Below are 23,590 nucleotides of genomic sequence, written 5' to 3'. Positions count from 1 at the left end.
TCGCTCGCCATGCTTCAGGCAAGGTGCCTAGATGTGCTCGGCACAGGTTACTATTCCCAATCGTAGTCCACGTGGATCGTAAAGTATAAAAAGATTTTTTTTTTAAATGAAAAATGCGTGTCGACCTTTTTCCATGTTGACGTAGTGACTGTCGACCTAAGTGTGGTCGACCTAATGACCGTATCCCCTCTGGATCACCTTCAATAGATGTTGAAGTACTGTCATGACTGGCAGCAAGACTAGTACTGGGTTGCTGCCCCCGCTCTTCTATCGACTGATCCATATAGACTCATAGCTCTCCAAGAAATGGCACCCTAATGATGCTATTTTTAATGCAGTGCTTGATCAACACACAACAGTTCTATTTTACTTTTTTTTTTTGTGACAGTGCTGGAACATACAACACCATGCCACACAGCGTTCTTAGTAATGGAGCCCTAATGATGTTTTTTAACATGGTGCCTGAAAAACACACAACGGTTTTATTTAACAAGGTGCATGAACACATATCACTGTACAGGTATGTTTTTGTTAGGACCTCAGAGCCCACAGTCCCACACACTCTCCCCCTGGTCACTGCCACTGGTGTATGACGTGTCCTGGTGGAAAGACTCTTATCTTCTTGTAATGCACATGTTCAGGTGGTTTTGGTTTTCATGGAAACTATAAAGCACATCTCTAAATATTTGTATTATTATTTTTACTCTTTTCTGTAGCATGATATGCAGAATTGACAGAAACAAAATGTTGACAACCAAAAAGTTGACACCAGACGAACCATAACTATAGCTATAACTCTAACCACATTTCAACTGTGTCAACATTTTGAATATTGATATTTTAAATGTTAACCTAACACTTCACTGACTGGGCACCTTTTGCTATGCACAGTGATCATGCTGATCACCCCTAAAAGCACCATATTTACATATAAAATGAATTGGATGAGTTTAATGTTGATTTGTCTGCTGTATTAACTTTAATTAGGTTTAATGTTTGATTATATACAGCAGTACAATTGTGAACCATTTGTAATTATTACTATTAGGAATACAATATTTTGTAAACATGCAGTTATTGTAGTTGTCAAAGTGCACAGAATCTGAGAAAACAATGCATTTTGGAAATTAATTTGGATTTGTTTTATTTACTATGTGATGTAGTTTTAAAAAGGACATTCACACAACTCACTGTAGGTCCATATTTTCTTCTGGTATTTTATAAAATCATACAGACTACATGGGGTAAATGTACTACAGGTTGAGTCTCCCTTATCCAAAACGCTTGGGACCAGAGGTGTTTTGGATATGGGATTTTTCCGTATTTTGGAATAATTGCATACCATAATGAGATATCATGGTGATGGGACCTAAATCTAAGCACAGAATGCATTTATGTTACATATACACCTTATACACACAGCCTGAAGGTCATGTTAGCCAATATTTTTTCTAACTTTGTGCATTAAACAAAGTGTGTCTACATTCACACAATTCATTTATGTTTCATATACACCTTATACACACAGTCTGAAGGTCATTTGATACAATATTTTTAATAACTTTGTGTATTAAACAAAGTTTGTGTACATTGAGCCATCAAAAAACAAAGGTTTCACTATCTCACTCTCACTCAAAAAAGTCCGTATTTCGGAATATTCCGTATTTCGGAATATTTGGATATGGGATACTCAACCTGTACAAGTTTTCAATTTATGTTAGCTCATTTCAAAATGATCTAAAATGATCAACATCGATGTGTTTCTGGGGCTAAATCGAACATTTGCAAACAGGCAAAATATACATTTTTGCTTAACATCTATTTTTAAGTGATGGGGAATGTGCAATCCCCCCCCCCCCCCCCTGAAACCCCCCCCATTGATTTAGATCGATTGAATCCAGTTTGAACTTGAATGAAATTGACTGTTAGTAAATTTTCCCCCTGGTATGGTGCATTCAGGAGCAAAAAATGGGGAACAAAATTTTAGACAATTCTACACGTGATTAATATATCTCACATAAGATATGAGGAATTTCACATGAAATTAACTTTAGCTTTAAAGCCCAGTAACAGGTGTCACCTCCCAGGACTGTGGACTGGTAGGCTGGCATTTACCTAGCTAGCAAAGTGTCCTTCCATTTCCTAGGAATGGTATATATACAGTGTCTGCCTGGCCCACAGAGGTACAGGGGAAACCCCCAATGGGCCCCACTAATGGGGAGCCCCTCCTCCTCATCCTCTAAAGATTAGGTTCCAGAATATGCATTTGAATTATACATATGTTACCTTATATTGCACAGGACTATGGTGCATTTTCTACAGTGCATTGCTGTTATTATCTAGTACATTATCATGAATGCACTGACAGATTCTAATGTATATATTTATCAAGGGGCCCAGCCCGTATACTCTCTAATGGTTAGGCAAACCAATGTGGCAGTTGACCACATCCCCTTTGGAGACTGGCCACACCACTAAACATGGGCCCCTACCACTACATGACCTCGATGGGCCCTTCATGTCACAGTCCGAATATATTACACACACACACACACACACACACACACACACACACACACACACCTTAAAAAGGATGTTTACAAATACAGTAACTTGATTAGAATTTACATGCAAGTCAGCATTGCATGCTCAGACATAAACATGTCTTTTTTCATTTATTCACAGATGTTTGCATCTATGTGGCCACACACATCACTCTCTGAGATGTGATCATATTTTTGCACCTACCCTATACCTGGTGCAAGAGATGCATCCATAATCAAACAGATCTGTGCAAATGCACATTTCAGCATACAACACAATGCAAAATAACCACCATGACTGGCTGCAAATTTCACATAGTTGCATATGCTTGGATCAGGCGTATGCGCAGTGCTGGCATCTGTAATTGGTGTCAGGTGATAGTAGAGGATGAAGAGGTGTGGGGTCGGTGATAGTAGCGGATGAAGAGGCATGGTTTCAGGTGATAGTAGAAAATGACATGGCATGGGGAGAGGTGATAAGAGGATAAAGAGATGTGGGTCAGATGATAATAGTGGATGAAGAGGCATGGGGAGAGGTGATAGAGGATAAAGTGGTGTATGTTCAGATAATAATAGAGGATGAAGAGGCATTGTGTCAGGTGAATATTAATGGATGAAGAGATATGGCATCAGGAGATATTAGAGGATGAAGAGGTGTGAGGTCAGGTGATAATAGAGGATGGAGAGATGTGGGGTCAGGTGATAGTAGTGGATGAAAGATGTGGGGTCATGTGATATAGCCCGTCCCTTGCATAAACCTGTAATTGACCAAGAAATTGATTGAGCAACTTACCATTTCTGCATATTGCTGTGCAAAATATAACAAGATACATCCGCAAGACAAAGATTTGTGGACAACTTCAAATCAGACACACAATCCTTATTAAACAACCCCACCCCCCAGTCCTATTTTCTGCAATGAAACCTAAAAACTACAGTTTCTTGCTTTAGTGCAAAAATGTTGCAGTACACTGGAAATAAATAATATTAGTCTAAATGTATTTTTTTTTTATCTATAATGCTGAAGAAATTACTAATAGGACTTTTATTAACTGAAAGAAAAATGCATTGGACATATTTAAAGTCTATGTGATAATGATAATGTAATAATACTCACCCTGACCATAGGACCTGATGCGATTCTGACATTTTCATTGACTAAACTCATAAGCCTCAGAATGTTTTGATCTCCATATTCAAATCTATGACCAATTACTATGGATACAATGATATTGGCTACAGCAGCATTAATGATGGTCATATTATTGAATGGTTTTCCTGCAAACAGAACAAATGCATATTTGTAAATTTAAAATAAGCAATTTTAATAATGATAAAAAATACAAAGAAATAACTGAAAGCTTGTAATGTATGATGTCATGATAATACATGAGCAGTGTGAATACTTGTATAAACAGCTGGGACATACATCCTTAATCTATACTTTTAGTCATCAAAGAAAATAAAATGTTGTCCAAAACATTTGTATTATACAAATATTTGTTCTTGTAACCCCTTATTTAAACAAGACTTGGCAGTGAAGTGGTGAATGCAGAAGGGAGGTTGCCATGACAACGCGGATGCTGCCATTGAACCATGTACATCTTCAGGGGCTCATGCTGCAGCATGTGACTTATGTGGAGGGAGACTTGAACCTCGGAGATCAGGAGAAGCTACTAGAAGAGCAGCATGAGGACTCACTAAACAGTGGGGAAGTAGACCAACCATCATTTTTCTCTGTAGTGGCTGTACATGAATACACAGTCCTTTAATTTATGAGGTGCCTCACCAGCCAGTTACTGTGGTCATACACTCTCTTGAGGGTCAGGATGACTTCCTATCTTCATCTCTTCTATTTCTGATGTACTGTCTATGTCATGTGGCAGGATCTGTCCTGTCTAGATACATCTGAATCTGTATTTGTCTGTGAGCACAGGAACTGGGACCACTGGACTATATAGATGAAGTTGCAATGAGATTAGCTAAGTATTTTAATGATGCTACTGCAGGAGAAGACTCAAGGGCAGAGGCAAGTTAGATAACCAGGCTTGAACTGGTGTTGCTTGAGACTGGGCAGACAAATAAACAAGGATGTAGAATTTAACAAAAGATTCCTGCAGGGCTAACAACTTGAGAACACTGGAGAGTCTGATAATCAGTAAAGTGCATCTGGAAGCAGCACTGGACTAGAGAAACAGGGAAACCAGAAATAACTGCTACATGGCACAATGAGACACAGCACTTAGGTGGAAACTGCAGATTAGCAGATAACCAGGAACCATAGAATCAGCAATGTGACCTGTTGCTGGCAGTGAGCTGATGAATGGGAAGGGTTTAAATAAGAGCTGCAGATCACAGATTGGCTGCTAGGGTCAGCTAAGGGAGCATTCTGACTAGAGGACATGCAGTCAGCTGGCAAGATCCAACATGGTAACATCCATGCATTAGCTTCACAATACAAGCACAAGAAAACCTGACCTACAGGCAGGTAGCAAAGGTAAGTCACATGGTGAAGTTCCAGAGCATGACATCATGGTTGTTGAATGTTTGAGATCCATTTCAGGACCATGTGGCCCAGATGAGGTAAGAGTGTGTGTAAAGTTAGGAATTCTGAATTGTCTGCTCATGAATAGGAAAGTGAATCTAACACCAGGATCAGTGGCAGCTCCAGAGATGGGGCTGCAGGCCAGTTTAAATTTCAAATAGGGGAGCCACTCCAACTGCCAGTGAGTCAGTTTTAAATGGCAGTTGGTGTGGCTCCCCTATTTGAAATTGGAACTGACCTGCAGCCCAACCTTTGGAGCTGCCACTAAACAGGATAAAGGACTGGAACTCTAGCTGTGAATACCTTGAACCAGGGAATGAACTCAGGCAAACTGATAGAGAACTCAGAGCTGTACTGTATGTTACTGAACCTGAATAGCAGAACATAAAACTGAAGCAGCAACTGAACTCTTATGAATCCAGGTCTGATGACTGCTGCAGCCAACAGCTCTGGTCCAGACCTGCAACTGGGTTCAGGATCCGAGACTCTGAGAGGAAGCAGAGACATGCTACCCAGGAACACCAGCTAACCAGACGGAAGGATCTGGAACGTGAACACTACCCCATCCTGGAATCAGAACCCTGACCCACAGGACAGCCTTTATTATGGAACACAGGATAAGGGAGCTAAATTTAACACCAGCCTGTGGAGTAGCCAGGAGGACAGAACAGAAGTCTCTGTAAGCACTAGCTGTATAAGTTGCTGTTGAGAATAAGCACAGTAGATGACATGCAGCAGATAAGCACAATATATGGTAAACAGCAATAGATGATGAACTGTGGGTGCAGTTCCAGGTGGCAGGAACCCAGACGACTGACCCAAGCTGTATAGGTGCTGTGATTTAGCCAGAGCAGATGATAAACAGCAGGCACTTGAACTGGCTATGATACTGGTATTGTGGAGGTTGGAAACTGAATGAATGATCAGTTGACAAACAGCAGGAAATGGTTTGTAGCATGCTGTCAACGGAGATATGCAAAAGGAGAACTGAGGTCTCAGGTCCAGAAATTATCACAGAAGGAAGGCATTGCTCTGGGAAAGTGTAGCAGTATAGATCAGGTTAAAATAGGAAGTACAGAAAGTACATAGGCTGCTGGAATCATGTAAGCACAGCTGTAGTGCTAGGATTGGTTAAGAGAGTCAATATGGTCACGCCCATGCAGCCGGCTGGTTTGTTTACAAATGTGTTTGAGCAGCATGGGAATGCTGCAATAAACATGATGTTTTGCAGAGAACGATGATGCACATTATGTAGGTCTAAAACCTACAGTCTACTGCTGGACATACAAAAGCCTCACCGTTGGCCATCTGCTGTTGCCACAGCTCATCAATGAGCCTTTTCCCCAGCACTTTCTTGAGCTTCTCATTCCTCGCAGAGCCGTCTTATCAGCTCATCACTGAGTTAATACTATTTCGTGCCATTCAAAATACAGTGTAAATATTAATCTACATCAATATACTGTATCCTCAAGCATGTATTGATGCAGCTGGGGAAGAGAGATGGCAATTATCATCATAAACCTTATTATGGTGACTGCTGGACCAATGCAAGCTGTATCCTGTTGGAGGTCTAAGCAAGGGGGCTCAGGCATTGCTGTGCTTTCTAAAAAAGGGGAGGTAGAGGACTGCTGCGCCTCAGAGAGCTGCAGTAGGGATACCAACAGATGATCACTCAATCACCCTGGAACACAATGCACAAGAAAATAAGGGATCCCTTCTGCGCTCATCCAACAACAATAAACAGTAATGCAATAAATGATAGGTTCCCAATGGATAAGTCTATGACTAAATTATAGTCTCTTTTAGTTCTTATACAAAGCGGAAGTGCTGGATGTAGGGAGACTCATGAGAGCTCTGCAAACAAGTTCGGAGATACAGCGACCCGTCCAGTCAGTGCCACCGCCCGCAGCAGCAGCAGCCGGGGACGGCAGGGAGGGCGAACCGGTAGCGGAGCCAGATGGGTCAGATCTCTGCATTTAAGGTCATCCAACTACGAGGATAAGAACTTTCCACCTCGGAGAAGGTAAAGAAGAACCAAGCGACTTAAGACACCTCTACATGCGGGACATACCACGACTCCTTGTGAGTACGGTATGCATTGAGTCTCCCTACATCCAGCACTTCCGCTTTGTATAAGAACTAAAAGAGACTATAATTTAGTCATAGACTTATCCATTGGGAACCTATCATTTATTGCATTACTGTTTATTGTTGTTGGATGAGCGCAGAAGGGATCCCTTATTGCTGTGCTTTCTATCTGTCCCCTCCTCCTATAGATGTGTTGATGACGATCTTCAGCAAGGATCTTGTATTGTTATTTAAGTGTAAATGTGGTCATGGGCATTTTGTGAGAGGAGAGCGCCCATGTGCAGTCTCCAAATTGGCCTCTCTCCCTGCACTGGTTTATGTGCTTATAAAGATTCTGGAACTGGGCCAGAGTGTACTGCACGTGTGCATATGGCTTGGAATGTGGAACTGGTATTGCTGCTCATTGGCCACCCAGTCTCCAGTGGTATGCTGACATGTGTCTGGACTACCCAGCTCACACATGATCATACTGTAGGGTGGTTGATTCTGAGTCGGACGCTTCTGCCTAAACTTTCCCCTATGGCTTCAGCATTATACTTACTTATATATGCTAATGCAGGCCTGGCCAACCTGTGGCTCTCCAGATGTTGTGAAACTACACATCCCAGCATGCCCTGCCACAGTTTTAGCCTTCCCTAATAGCAAAACTGTAGCAAAGCATGATGGGACTTGTAGTTTTACAACAGCTGGAGAGCCACAGGTTGGCCAGGCCTGTGCTAATGCAACAATTCACCAAAACAAGTCATAAATATGTGCATCTGAAAGTGCAAGCCTATCCTGCCCACTGTTCTAGCATCCGCAGATGCAACTGACATCTAGTATTGACACTTGCACCATGCTAGGTGCAGGAGATCCACCTGACATAGACTTCCCTTCTCTGTACACATGACTCAGAAATTGCAAGGAGCTTCCATGACACTTCCATCGTAAACTGCCGCTCCGTGCCTTTTGATACTTGCCGCCCCAGAATAACTACTGTACATCACGTTAGTCTCACACAAGGTGCACCATGAATACACCTACTTGTGACTTTGGACACTGCGTGCTGCTCACGTGCTCACCATGTTTTGCAATTCAGTCGCATGTGCAGTATAAATCAGGAGATTTGTCCATTTTCATACATCCGACTCAGAATCACCCGCAGGAACAGTTCCTATCCCTGATTCCGTATATATATATATATTTTTTTTATTAAACTTGAAATCTTGCCATACATCAGAATGAGTTTTTACTGAGCACCAGCTATCATGGGTAAAGTTTATATACAGTATGATGGATGTAAGGAAAGGCATTGTACACCTGTGTGGTGCCTTGGTGGGTTCTTTATACAGTATATGTAATATTCAGTATATTATTGCTATGAAAATGGTAATAGTGGTATTTGAGACATGCTATCAGCATTATTGTGGAAGTGATAGATGATATGAGAGCTAGCACTCACCTTCATAGGATCTGAATGTCTGCATTAAACATTCACATTCATCAATAATCTTGTTCTCTATGCTCTTCTTCCCCATCCCGTAATCCCGTAATGTTGAAAGCGTAAATCGTCTCATTACTTTCCAGTTCTCGCCATGAGCAAAGAGAATGCCTGAATATAGTGAATATACTCTACTTTATTACACATATATATATACTGTACGGCATTTATGATGGAAAATATTTATGGGAAAATATGAATGTCAACAAAGGACAATAACCACAAAAAAATATATTGCCACAATCTTCTCCTCAACCCACAACCAAGTCCTTGTCCATAAACAACTTTCTAACACACCATACACCTGAATATTTTGGAAAAGTTACAGCTACTATATTACATGTGCATTAATGTATTTTGCATGGTAAAATAAAAGCATCTGTAATAAATATATAAGCCCATGGCTTCTGCATCTATCTGAAATGAAACTCTGGATGGACATCTGACATCCAGGAACATTCAACTTTGAAATGTGGCAGAAACAGTGGTGCAACTACCGGGGGAAGCATGGGATGCAGTTAGCATGTGGTCTAGACTAGAAGGACCCGCCAGCTGTTGCTGCCATTCTAGCAGCTTTATTCTCTTGGTCCTCCTCTATGGTGTCTGTAGCAAGAAGGACTTTAATGAGCTACTATACAGTACGTACTGGGTTTGAATCCCCAGAACGCCATGCGCGTGAACAAAATTATAAAGCTCCAAAATTAAATTCTGCTCAGATGAGTAACACGGATGCTCACTCACTGACTGATTGACTCTTCACTAATTCTCTACCTCCCCGATACGTTTGGAAGCTGAAATGTAACATAGGTATTCTTCAGGCGGGAAATAGGAAAAGGACAGTCAGAATTTTAATAAACCTCCCCTAAGGGGATGAAAAGGGGGGGGGGGGTGACATAATATCGTCATTACCGATGCGTGACTTGCGTTACGTGAACGATAACGCCCAAAAGGACAATCGGATCAAAATTTGGATTGCACCTCCAGTAGAATTTAATAAACTACAAAAACGGTCCTGTCACTTATTACTGCATCTGCTACAGGTGCTCCTCGGGTAACGCCAAAATCCATGTATCAATCTTAACTTACATTAAGACGTCTCAAATTTAAATTTTTACAGATTTACCAAATTTTTAACACACATTGATATTTACAACCGTGAAAACCAGAAACTTCCATTTGAAGAACGGCTAGAACAGCTAGTAATATTATAACCACCTGCCTAATATTGTGTATCTCACCCTGGTGCTGCCGAAACAGCTATCCCCATCAAGGCATGGAGTAATGGAATAGAGATGTGCAGTTTAGATTTTGTAAAATCCTAACACCCCCGGAGTGTTTCTGAGTCTCGGCTCAGGTCTTCCTGCCACGGAACCCAGAACGTGAAAAAACTTCATGTTTCTGAAGTCAGATGTTGCATGTTTTGAATTCCATTTTAAAGTCCCTCCCTTGTGATCAGGCTGGAGAGCAGTGGCATAGGGTGTGACAGTGTGGCAGTGGCATCTTAGATGAATTCCATGCTGAATCGGGCCCAGAGCTCTGTCCCTTTGAAACTCTTACCAAACTTTGCTGGGTATTTTTTTTTACATAAAACCCCCGAAGTGCACATGCACCTCCGGATACTAAATAAATAATGTGATTTAGGGGTCTATTTACTAAGCCTTGGATGGAGATAAAGTACCAGCCAATCAGCTCCAAATTGTCATTTTTCAAACACATCCTGTGACATGGCAGTTAGGAGCCGATTGGCTGGTATTTTATCTCCAGCAACTTTATCTCCATCCGAGGCTTAGTAAATAGACCCCTTAGCATGTTATATTTAGTGCTCTATGCCTGGTTACAGAATTGTATATTTAAATGTATAGAATGTGCCCAGAGCTGGCCCTAACCAATATGATGCCCTAGGCAAGATTTTGGCTGGTGCCCCCTAGCACCGCCACTAGTTCAGCAGGAGATGCCTGGCATGAGTCAGCTGGCAGCTCTGCTAACACCGGGCGCCTATTGTTTATGAAAATGCATCTTATTTGCATTACTATGTGGCTAGGATGCACAAGCAGCTTCTGCTGATTAAAATGATATGCAGCATGCCTATATTCTGAGTGAGACTGCGGCTGTATCTGCATACGAAATGCTACATCACAGTGATTTCCAGGAATACACTGCAACGTAGCATTTCGTATTCATATACAGCCGCAGTCACACACAGAATATAGGCTTGCCGCATATCATTTTAATCAGCAGAAGCTGCTGGTGCCCCTAAGCATACCAAATGCCATAGGCATTTGCCTAGTTTGCCTATGCCCAAGGCCGGCTCTGTATGTGCCCTGTTAATTATTAAACATTTAAATTAAAAAGTACAGTACTGTACACTGTAGTAGCAAACTTCTGTGTCTTGGGAAGTGAAGGTAATTGTCCTTTCAACAACCAGGGGGCCTCTAGGTGGTCTCTTGTGCTTTTGGGGAAATAATAATAACATTTGAGGAAGTTCAATGATAATAACTATTTCTGTTTAAAATACATAGATAATTTGACTCTGTGTGATAAATATATCAAAGGAGGAATGCAGATTGCCAGTTCCTGTGGAATGTGGGCTGCATTTACATTTTATGAAAGCTGGATTGATTGGTACAGTATACAGATGGAGCCCTGCCCATATATCCCTTTAATAGGATTAACTGAGTCAGTGCTGTCAGATTTAGGAAATAATTCAGAGTTGATCACAGCAGCAAATTTGTTAGCAGTTGGGCAAAATCATGGTGGTCATTCCGAGTTGTTCGCTCGTTGCCGATTTTCGCTATGCTGCGATTTGTTGCTAAATGCGCATTTGGGGTCATTCCGAGTTGTTCGCTCATTATTATTATTCGCTACGGAGCGATTAGTCACAAACTGCGCATGCGCAATGTACGCAGCGCGCCTGCGCCAAGTAAATTAGCACAAAAGTTTGGTATTTTACTCACGGCGTAACAGTTTTTTCATCGTTCTGCAGATCGTAGTGTGATTAACAGGAAGTGGGTGTTTCTGGGCGGAAACTGGACGTTTTCTGGGAGTGTGCGGAAAAACGCAGGCGTTTCAGGGAAAAACGCGGGAGTGTCTGGAGAAACGGGAGAGTGGCTGGGCGAACGCTGGGTGTGTTTGTGACGTCAAACCAGGAACGAAACTGACTGAACTGATCGCTATTTGTGAGTAGGTCTGGAGCTACTCAGAAACTGCTAAGAAATTTCTATTCGCAATTCTGCTAATCTTTCGTTCACAATTCTGCTAAGCTAAGATACACTCCCAGAGGGTGGCGTCCTAGCGTGTGCAATGCTGCTAAAAGCAGCTAGCGAGCGAACAACTCGGAATGAGAGCCCATGTGCAGTGCAGGGGGGGGGGATGTAACATGTGCAGAGAGAGTTTGATTTGGGTGGGGTGTGTTCAAACTGAAATCTAAATTGCAGTGTAAAAATAAAGCAGCCAGTATTTACCCTGCACAGAAACAAAATAACCCACCCAAATCTAACTCTCTCTGCACCTGTTACATCTGCCCCCCCCCCCTGCAGTGCACATGGTTTTGCCCAACTGCTAACAAATTTGCTGCTGCGATCAACGCTGAATGACCCCCTTAATCCCCTGCTGTAATGACTTAATCCCCTGATGTATTGTTCTCTGTGTATTGTATTGCAGCTGAGAACAATAGATGAAAGGCTTATGCTAATAAACCTTGGTGCACCTAGGTGCAGCTGAGAAGGCTAGATGAGCAAAGCTCCATCTGTAAGACCAACTATGGGAAGATTTCACCAGGCTGTATTGTGTCTTCTGATTATAAAAAAGAGATCATGTGAGCCCTGTGTATGTAGAAATCCTCTGACTGTCAGAGAGGAGAGAACTTCTAATGAATATCTGTACGCTGTGATTATCATTTAAGCAAGAACTATCTACTTGATTCAAGAAATCTTTATCTGCTGTATCATGCGACAACAGGGTTGCACCACACTGCTCCCCGGCTGATCAAGGTTGAGCCCAGTGCCTCCAACCTCGGCCAGCAACAATGCAGGTTCTGGTTCATGGTGAGGAACCAGCGGGGATCAGCCATCATCAATCAGGAGGTGCTGCAGCATCATGCCTACACGTATTCAGGAGCAGTATCAGGTGATGATGGTAGGAGCCTGAGTGGAAAGAAGTGGTTCCAGGTGACAATTGCTGGATCCTGGTGGTGTCAGTATAATACCTGCCCAAGTCTGAGAAGGTGGAGTCCGTAACCAGTGGTTTCTGATGGTAAGAAGGAATCCCTTATTAGCCCAAGTCTGTGGTTGGCTGGTGCAGTGAGGTGTACCGGCCACAATCACCTTCAGCAGCAGCAGTATCTAACACATAATACCAGCTCATTTACAGGCAGGCTCCTCCCTGCGTCACTGGCTTCACTAAGAGGCATAATGGTGCCAACCTGTTGGAAAAATTCAGATATTACCGCAAAATTGCTTACTCCACTAAGACTCTCCTCTCCTGAATTTTAATTAAGCAAGTTTTTGTTTTATACTGTGGTGCACTTTTAGGGGTCTATTCATAAAGCAGTGAAAAATGTGGAGAAGTGAGCCAGTGGAGAAGTTGCCCATGGCAACCAATCAGCATTGACGTAACATTTATAATTTGCATACTATAAAATGATACAGAGCAGCTGATTGGTTGCCATGGGCAACTTCTCCACCGGCTCACTACTCCACTCTTTTCATTGCTTTATGAATAGACCACTTAATGTGCTTGATATACTGTATGTATCCAACTCTGATTTTTTATATTATGTATTTTAATGTCTTAAATTAAAACAATTACCATATCCCCTTGATGTTTTATCTAACATTGCTGTGTACGGTCTTTCAGAGAATTCCTCAGCGTGGTTGATTAGAGCATCTTTTACAGCGTCATACCCACACAGGATAACAAACGTCTCCGTTCCCAGTTGGACGCTGAATACTGGGCCGTATTTCTCTGACATCTGTGCAAACAGGAAAAATAGAATCAGCAGGTCATTCAAAAATAATATGATATTGCAAGCTATAAAGTTGCCTCCCATTTCCCACAATCAGTCTATTTATATTTTATCTCTCACAAATATTGTTCACTCGCTGCATCCACGGTGGCATGGTCTGTCTAGTGTGTGAGGTTTAAATTGTTCCTGTCAAGTATTCACCGAGGACCTGATACCGATATGTATGATATTTCACAGCCACAGGGAAGCAGCTGGGCAATACCGTACATCTGACTGCAGGAGGCGTCTGTAGGAAAAAATGCAGCCTGCCAGCATCTGCGATCCAAATGCTGCATCCTAAGACACAGCATCGAGCTGGTTGCAGCCCTTGGCCATCTACGTAAGCCGAAGCTTACTCCGATTGGCCGTCGGAACTCCTCTGCCGGGTCCAGGAAGTCTGCATCAGACGATGTAGAACCAGGGCGCGGCATACCTACAAGATGGGGGTTAGTACTAGGTCAGCCATTGGGCTTATGTATGAAACTGAATCAGAACCTCAGTCAATAAAAGTGCCCATGGGTTAAATTCACACATCTCATCCCCCCCCTCCAAAAAAAACAAACAAAAAAAACCCTGCACTGGTTTATGAATATTTAAAATATTATCTATTTTTAATCAGTAATAATGAGTGTTTTTAGAGAATTACAGTTGTTAATTTAAAAAAAAAAAAACACATTAAAAAAAGTTTATTTTAATAAAAATACTTTGCAAATATCATTGTTAAAAGTAGCACATAGGAAAACCATTTAATAATGTTTAAACGAGAGATTTTACATAGCCAAATACTTGTTAATTTTGGATGTAAATTATGAATACGAGTATAATAGAATTTTAAACATTACAAAAACATTTCTTTGGAATATGCATATTTTCATTCCTGGAATAAGAATAAAGGGAAGATAATGCATCCTGCAGTATTTCACTTTTAATAGTTGCATTTATACTGTATATTGTAAAGGTCTATTTATCAATATGCAGCAATTGTAAAGATTTTCCATTAGCAAGTATCACAGAACATCCATCATGACCATTTGCCCATAAATGCTTAGGAACAATGGTGAGAGTACTCTTAGGGTCTAATACACATCTGATTGCTGCTGTGCATTTTCACACAGCGGGTGATCAGATCTGAACTGCGCATGCACCGCAACGCGCCGGCGTGTCGGACGGGTACAACGGGCTCCGCCAGTCAGCGACGGGATGGTGCATTTGCAAGGAGATTGACAGGAAGAGGCCGTTTGCGGGTGGCAACTGACCATTTTCAGGGAGTGTCCGGAAAAAAACAGGCGGGCTCAAGCGTTTTCAGGGAGGGTGTCTGACATCAGCCCTGGCTCCGCTCATCAGGATTCAATCGCACAGGAAGAGTAAGTCCTGGGCTGTGCAGAGACTGCACAAAATCAGTTAGCACAGCTCTGCTACACATGCGATCGCACACTTGCATAGCAAAAATACACTCCCCATGTAGGCGGCGACTATCTGATCGCAGGACTGCAAAAAACGCAGCCCAGCGATCAGATCTGAATTAGGCCCTTAATGCTTTGTCTGTACATCCGCTAGCTGATTTTGGCATGGGGAAGCTTTCATTGAAGGTAGCCTACAAAACCACCACTAGCAATACTCAGCAAGGGGTGGCGGAATATATTAAATAGGGAAAATCAGTATTTAGTGCCAGATTTAGTGATTTTCCCAGTAAGGGTCATATATATCAAATTAAATTTGTAGGAGATCCTCCGAAAACATCCGTATCCCCTGGATGTATCTAAGGAGGGACTGCTGTAGTTATTGGAAATATATCTGCAGTGGTCCCTCGTTTTGCTAGCAAAAATATTTGCATTAATGGTCTCTCATATTGGGGCCTATGTATCAGTTTTTTTGCGTTAAAAAATGAGATAAACTTAAATTTTCGATACTTTTGCTGAAATTGCTCGAATTTTGCGTCCCACCACCTGTGATCTGGACCCAGCCTCAACCAAGCTTCTAATAGGTTGTATGGATATAATTGGTCCTGTCTCTACAAAAATTGTTCAATGCTCTTTGCAGACAGGCATTTTTCCTGGACCCCTAAAGGAAGCAATTGTTAGACCGCTTCTTAAAAAACCTAATTTAGATCCTGACTGCATGACCAACTACAGACCGGTATCAAACCTTCCTTTCCTAGGAAAGGTTATTGAGAAAGTTGTTGCAAATCAACTGGAAACCCGCCTGACAACCCATGATATTTATGATCCATTTCAATCAGGATTCAGGAGAAGACATAGCACTGAAACAGCCCTGGTGTGTGTGTTAAATGATCTTCTGATGGCAAAAGACAGAGGTGACTGTTCAATATTAATCCTTCTGGATCTCTCGGCAGCATTTGATACCGTGGACCATGGGCTTCTGATTGAGCGACTGATACATTTCTGTGGTCTGGATGGCACAGTCCTAAGCTGGTTCAAATCATTTCTCACAGGCAGGTCACAGAGAGTATCATCTGGATTATACTCATCACCACCAGTGCCATTGCCATGTGGTGTCCCACAAGGTTCTATACTATCCCCCATGCTTTTTGCAGTATACATGCTCCCATTGGGCGAAATAATCAGGCGCCATGGCCTGGTCTACCACTGCTATGCAGATGATACACAACTGTACTTGTCCTTTGCTCCGGGCACTGATAACCCAATAGCAACCCTAAATGGCTGTCTAGCTGAACTACAGGAGGGGATGAGTGCCAGTTGGCTGCGACTGAACCCGGATAAAACAGAGGTCCTTTTGATACGACCGCAACATCAAAGGACAAGACTGCAGCATAGCCAACCAACTGGACTTACACTGGGGGATTCAGAATTACAGACCAGTGATCGTGTGCGGAATCTTGGCGTTGTCCTGGATGGTGGCTTGACACTTAAACATCAGATATCAGCCACAATCAAATCCTCATTCTTTCACCTGAGGAACATAGCCAGAATCAAGCACTTAATTCCCTCAGATGACATGCCAAAAGTCATACATGCATTTGTATCATCTCGTTTAGACTACTGTAATGCCCTCTACCTTGGTCTCCCAGCAAAAGAATTGCAACGCTTACAGCTGGTGCAAAACACAGCTGCCAGGCTGTTAACCAACCAGCCCCGTTCTAGCCACATAACACCCATCCTCTACTCCCTTCACTGGCTGCCTGTAAGATGGCGAATCATCTTCAAGATTGGCTTACTGAGTTTCAAAGCATTACATGACCAAGGCCCAAGGTACCTGAAACAGCTTGTGACCCCATACTGCCCCACTCGATTACTGCGATCTGTAGATGAAGGACTTTTAGCAGTACCTAGAATCTACCGTAATTCATCTGGGGGTCGAGCTTTTAGTCATGCGGCTCCGACTCTATGGAACTCACTTCCCCGCACAGTGCGAGAGGCCCCAACTATAGAATCCTTCAAAAGTAGACTCCAGACTTTTCTGTTTACTAAAGCATTTCCATAATGTCCCTTTTAGTATCTTCATGCTTCTGTATTTTATGAAAATGTACTTCATTATTTTCTGTACTATATTATGCTATGTATCTGTTAAGCGCCTTGAGTCCTATTGGAGAAAGAGCGCTATATAAATAAAATTATTATTATTATTATTATTACTTTTCACATTTTTTAAGTATTGCCTGTATGTATGTTTTTTCGATTTTATTTATCGTTGTTTTTTTGCGCAAAATCTACTTTTCGCATTTTTTTTTTCAAACTTTTCCAACCTCTATTAAAAATGAATGGGAACCTTATGTATCATTATATTATCGTGGAAATTGGGGGTCATTCCGAGTTGTTCGCTCGTTGCCGAATATCGCAACGGAGCAATTAAGGCAAAAATGTGCATGCGCATGGTACGCAGTGCGCATGCGCTAAGTATTTTAGCGCAAAACTTAGTAGATTTACTCACGTCCGAACGAAGAATTTTCATCGTTGAAGTGATCGGAGTGTGATTGACAGGAAGTGGGTGTTTCTGGGCGGAAACTGGCCGTTTTCAGGGAGTGTGCGGAAAAACGCAGGCGTGCCAGGATAAAACGCGGGAGTGTCTGTCCGAAAGCAGGGCGTGTTTGTGACGTCAAACCAGGAACGAAACGAGCTGAGCTGATCGCAGTGTAGGAGCAAGTCTTGAGCTACTCAGAAACTGCTAAGAATTTTCTATTTGGAATTCTGCTAATCGTTCGTTTGCAATTCTGCTAAGCAAAGATACACTCCCAGAGGGCGGCGGCCTAGCGTGTGCAATGCTGCTAAATGCAGCTAGCGAGCGAACAACTCGGAATGAGGGCCATTGTCTGAAACTTTTCATATCTTTTTTTTCGCCAGCTTTTACTGGCGAGTTTAGCAATAGGCCATGATTGTTTTTGTAGTTCCACCTCTAAATTTACTTAATAATAAAAATATCTCCCTTTATCTAAATTTGCTTGAGATTTATTTTATATACATATAAAAATTCTCTCATTTATTATAAACTGTGTGTGTGTGTGTGTGTGTGTGTGTGTGTGTGTGTGTGTTAGATATTATATATATATATATATATACTGTAAACAGCATACACTGCTAAAGGCCAGTTGAATTTCATCTTAGTAACATGTTTATAACGGTTATTAAAATAACCAATCAAATTGACTTTGTAAAAGTTCCCTCCCCTTTCAGTTTTCTAATAAGTGTCCTGTAGTAAACTAGTTATTCTTTACTGCTGTAGGTCAGGTATGTGCTGAACGCCACCAAGGAACGCACAGTGCATGTCTGGCTCTGAAACAGAGCATGCGCATTTCATTTTTTCGAAATGCGATAAAATGACCGAAAAGTAGAGCGATAATTATCGCATTTTTGGGCTTTTATCGCAATCACATTTTCGATAAAAAATTATACCTACTTCTAAAAAAAAATATATATATACAATAAGCGACGAAAAAAAAATGTTGAAACTTATCACATTTTTAATACATAGGCCTCTATGATACTCACATTGACCGTTTATACATTTAAGCGTACCCCACTGCTGCAAGGTAGGTCTCTAACACTGGACCTACTGTAATTCATGTCTGTATGCAATGTTGATGTTTACTGAGCGATCATCACCAGACTGCGCATGCACCGCGATCACACCGCACACGCCTCAAGGTACCTTTATGATGCCACTTGCAGTGAGATTTTTATCAAAGAGTGATTGACAGCGAGGAAACATTTGGGGGAGGGATGGCTAAAACACAGACGTGTCATGACCATTTTTGGTATGCATGTCTGCCTTTCGCTGTGATCACGTATGTAGATAAACAAGGCGCCAGCGCCGCTATTGCCGCAGCCAGTTTGCATTACCATAGACACAGAGCCGGCCTTAGGCATAGGCAAACTAGGCAAATGCCTAGGGCATTTGGTATGCTTAGGGGCACCAGCAGCTTCTGCTGATTAAAATGATATGCGGCATGCCTATATTCTGTGTGTGACTGCGGCTGTATCTGCATACGAAATGCTACGTTGCAGTGTATTCCTGGAAATCACTGTAATGTAGCATTTCGTATGCAGATACAGCCGCAGTCGCACACAGAATATAGGCATGCTGCATATCATTTTAATCAGCGGAAGCTGCTTGTTCATCCTAGCCACACAGTAATGCAAATAAGATGCATTTCCATAAACAATAGGCGCCCAACGTTAGCAGAGCTGCCAGCTGACTCATGCCAGGCATCTCTTGCAGAACTAGCAGCGGTGCTAGGGGGCACCAACCAAAATCTTGCCTAGGGCATCATATTGGTTAGGGCCGGCTCTGCATAGACAGTACTGGATCAAACTGGGGCATGTGCTGAAGCTAGTGGTTGCGTCCTCGGAAGGTTACTCAGATGACCACCACTAATGTAGATGATCTGACACTAACCTCGGAAGAAGCAATGAATCCCATAAGTCAGCAGGAGGCGCCTATTCACATAAGAACTCTCCTAGGCATTAGTATATTTGTTGCAGCTGCTACTGCATAGCATTCATCTCTGAATCAGGCCCATAATCCATTAACGCTTTTATTTAATATTTTCATGGTGTTTTAATAAAAGTAAAATAGTATATATGATAAATCAAATACAATACTTAAGTGTGAGTTTTCCTTTTTGTGTCTCTGCATCCCTATTTGTTTATTTCTTTCTAGTTTCTATGATGTGCTACACTCTAATGGGTAAATTTACTAAAATGGGAGTCTTTAAGATAGGTTGTTGCCCGTAGCAACCTATCACATTCTACTTATCATTTATTTAGCACCTTCTAGAAGATAATACATGAATCTGATTGGTTGCTATGGGCAACATCCCATCTTAAATAGAACATCCATCTTAGTAAATTTATCCCTAACTTTCTGAGATCAGAACAGGACACATATAGAGGGTCATTCCGAGTTGATCGTAGCTGTGCTAAATTAAGCACAGCTACGATCAGGCACTCAGACATGCGGGGGGGACGCCCAGAACAGCCGCAGCTCCTGCGGCTGGCTGGGAGAACCTCTTTGCTGCCCCGGGTCGTAGCGGCTGCGTGTGACATCACGCAGCTGCCGCGGCCCGCCCCCCAACGGTCCGTCCACTCCTGCGTTGGGGGCGCTAGGCAACGAAGGCTGGCATGCGCTGGCAGATGCGCAGTTCCGACCCAATCGCTGCGCTGCGATAAACTGCAGCGAGCGATCGGGTCGGAATGACCCCCATTGTGCAAAGGTTGCTGACCTCTATTAGTTACTGATTACTCCCTATAACAGGAAATCTTTGTGCAAGTACGGGAAGAAGGGACTGTTCCACCCTTCATGCACCTGACATATACTGGGGTCTATTCATGAAGTAATGAGAAGAGTGGAGAAGTTGCCCATGGCAACCAATCAATGTTGAGGTAACATTTAGAAAGTGCATTCTATAAAATGATATGGAGTAGCTCATTGGTTGCCATGGGCAACTTCTCCACCGGCTCACTTCTCCACACTTTTCACTGCTTCATGAATAGACAACTCTGTCTTTGTGCAATAAAATCACCAGCATTGCAGTTAGGAGCTGATTGGTTGGTACTTAATCTCCGTCCACAATATCTCAATCCAAGGCTTAGTAAATAGATCCCTTTGTCACATGTGTACACACTGATAGTTTAAAACATAAGCAGTATGGGAAAAAAAAAGACCATGAACCAGACATCTTTTCACATTACTGCAGTATTTTCCTAGGTGTACTCCATAGAAAACTGGCTTTATGTTTTACTGTATCTTACCACAAAATTTGGCATTGCGTGTAACAGTCAGACTTTGTGGGAATGTCTGGTGGCACATCCAAGAGAACTGAATTGCTCCCAAACTGTTCTTAGAGTGAATCTAACCCCTACCTTCATTTCAAAAACTTTCATTAACCTGTAAAAATAGCGTATCCGATGCCTAGCAAAGGTTACTCTTTAAGCTTAAACCTCATATAGGGGGATATTCAATTTGGTCCGAAGAGACATCGGGAGTAAAAACCCCCGATATTTCTTCGGGTGCTGCGGTCGGGCTATTTAATTTGCTCGGCCGGTAACAAGTCCTCTTACACCCGAAAACACACAGGTTCAGTGAAACCTGTGTGTTTTCGGGTGAAACAGCCCCGTTTTCGGTTGAAAACGCGGCTGTTATCGGGCATTTTGCTTCGCCTGCCGGAGGCAGGTGAAGCAAAACCCCCGATAAGCCGCTGCACGCGCCGGCTTATCGGGGCCAATTAAATAGCCCCCACCGGCCGATACTTATCACCCGGCACCCCGGGCCAAATTGAATATCCCCCATAGTCTGAGGATTGTCCGTAACATAAACCATAACATCTTAACACTTAACTATAATAAATAAAGACACGGAGACTTGAATTTGGCAGAAATTGTTAGCTATTTATTTAAGTGAACTATTAACTGTGAATAATTAAACTAAAGTATGGTGGCCAGAAAGAACGGCTAAACAACCCTATCCCATAGATACTGTAACTATCTTATAAAACAGAACTTACGTAAACCTTCCAAACACAAATAGGTATCCGCTCAACCTCCATCCTGACTACCCACCCGTGAAGGCGGTCCAGCAGATGTAAAACCAGTCAGCGAAGGAGAGCGCACCTAAAATCAACAACCAAATGACCTCCAATCCACTCTTTAATCCAACAAATGTTAACTTGCCGTTCTTTCCCGCCACAACCCAAACCATGACAACCCACAGCACGAAAATAGCCAACGCAACAACAAAATCAAACACCACCAGTAGGAAGCGAGGGTGGGACGACAAAAGCAGAAGAGGCTGACCCAGCCCCTTTCTCAGGCTTAAGAACCCATTCCACCTACCCCCAACATTCATTCCTATTGGCTAACAATAATACTCCCATAATGCCTTACCGTCCTGCCCCCAGACTAGCTGAGGTTTAACCCACTCCTCTCCTATTCTGTCAATTCGTTCTCCAAATCCCAAAAGAACTTTAACTAACATTGCATTTATCAACAACATGTGCAGTATACCAGAAACTGTGCACTTTGATACAGTGTAAGTTAATGATTCTTATATTAAAGAAACGGTGGACATATCTTTTCAATTTAAAGCTGGAATTAAGGGATAGTATTTTGGTGGAGGAGATGAAATCCTGCTGTGCTGATCTGGGAACACCTAAGTGTCAATGGTGATCCACAGGGATCCCATTGGGATCCGGTTAGGATCCTGACAGTCAGGATCCCAGCAGTCAACACCGGATTCCTGACAGGGTCAGAATACAGACACTCGGAATCCCAAATTAGTGTATGCCAGGCTACTGGAAAGGTAAGCCGTGGGGGGAGGCTAGGTTTAGGCTGCAGGAAGGGGGGGGGGGTTTAGGTTTAGGCTGCAGGAAGGGGGTGTTAGGATTAGGCACCACCGGGAGGGTTAGGTTTAGGCTGCGGGAAGGGGGGTATTAGGGTTTAAGCACCACTGAGGAGGTTTAGGGATAGGCTGCTTGGGGTGAGGTGGGAGGGTTTGGTTTAGGCTGTGGGCAGGGATTGTTAGTATATCTTTATTGCCCTTGTTGAGATTCTCACCATCGGGAAGCCGCGGTCGGTATTCTGACTGCCGGCACCCCATCTGCTGGCATATCAGACCCAACCCATCTATACGTGACAGCTAGGACCATGATGAATATATGGAGTAGTGGTGGTCTCTACAAGAAGTACTATTATTGGGAAAGAAGGGTATTTGTAACGTTCTTAATAAAAGTGAAAATTCCCTTTAAATGATGAAGTGGTAATTTCAGTTATTACAAGTACAGTGTTACCTTTATAAATGTATTATGAGGTTTTCGCATGTCGATCATGTGCATATTTCCAATGATGGGCAGAGGCGTTGGTCCAGGGGGAAAATTCTTGAACTTGTGTTTCTTCCGATTGTTAAAAACATTGGCCAAATATAGGATGACGACAACAGATAGAAGAACTGTGACAGGGTCCATGGCGACGAAGTCGTCTGTAAAATCTATAGAGGAAAGACAAAGTATACGTTGGAAACAAATGTTTTATTATCCAAATACTGTACAAACCAACAAACCATGGTCTATGAAGACCCGTTCTCTGCCCTGTTATGAGTATGGCCATTTGGGAGGAACAGAAGAATCTGCAAGACTTACACAAGACAACAGAAGAGTGTATCTAGTTTATAGTACTGCATTCTAGAAGATTTACAATCTTTCCTTACACAAGGTGTAATTATTATATATGGTCTGGTGGGGTCAGTTAAAGAGAAGGGAGGGAGGCTGTGTAGGAGGATGTAGGCGGTGACGGGCAGGCAGGATGGAGGTAGGGCTCTGTAAGGAAAAGGGAGGCAGGGCTGTGAAGGGAGAAGGGAGGTATGGCCGGAGGAGACTACCTCTAAATAATAATGCATGGAGATGCACTCTACTCATGGCTGTGGGGTGTGGTGTGTGCAAAAAAAGCCAAATAAAAGGCTGTGGG

At 42.5% G+C, this 23,590-nt stretch overlaps 1 protein-coding gene across 1 annotated transcript in view; it reads right to left on the bottom strand.

Annotated features, from left to right (window-relative positions):
• Positions 1 to 23,104, bottom strand: part of LOC134908913 (cytochrome P450 2K6-like) — a 46,327-nt gene extending 23,223 nt beyond the window's left edge. Inside the window, exons 1-4 of the mRNA XM_063915149.1 lie at positions 22,918 to 23,104; positions 13,463 to 13,625; positions 8,618 to 8,767; positions 3,661 to 3,821 (exon numbers count right to left, since the gene is read on the bottom strand). Coding sequence (XP_063771219.1) covers positions 3,661 to 3,821; positions 8,618 to 8,767; positions 13,463 to 13,625; positions 22,918 to 23,091 — 648 coding nt within the window. The 5' untranslated portion in view covers positions 23,092 to 23,104. The remainder of the gene's footprint in view (positions 1 to 3,660; positions 3,822 to 8,617; positions 8,768 to 13,462; positions 13,626 to 22,917) is intronic.
• Between the last annotated feature and the right edge of the window lie 486 nt (positions 23,105 to 23,590).

Source organism: Pseudophryne corroboree, chromosome 4 (genome assembly GCF_028390025.1).
Source record: "Pseudophryne corroboree isolate aPseCor3 chromosome 4, aPseCor3.hap2, whole genome shotgun sequence".
Taxonomy (NCBI): Eukaryota; Metazoa; Chordata; class Amphibia; order Anura; family Myobatrachidae; genus Pseudophryne; species Pseudophryne corroboree.
The sequence above is the reverse complement of the archived record's forward strand: the minus strand, read 5'-3'. Positions and strand labels throughout refer to the sequence as shown.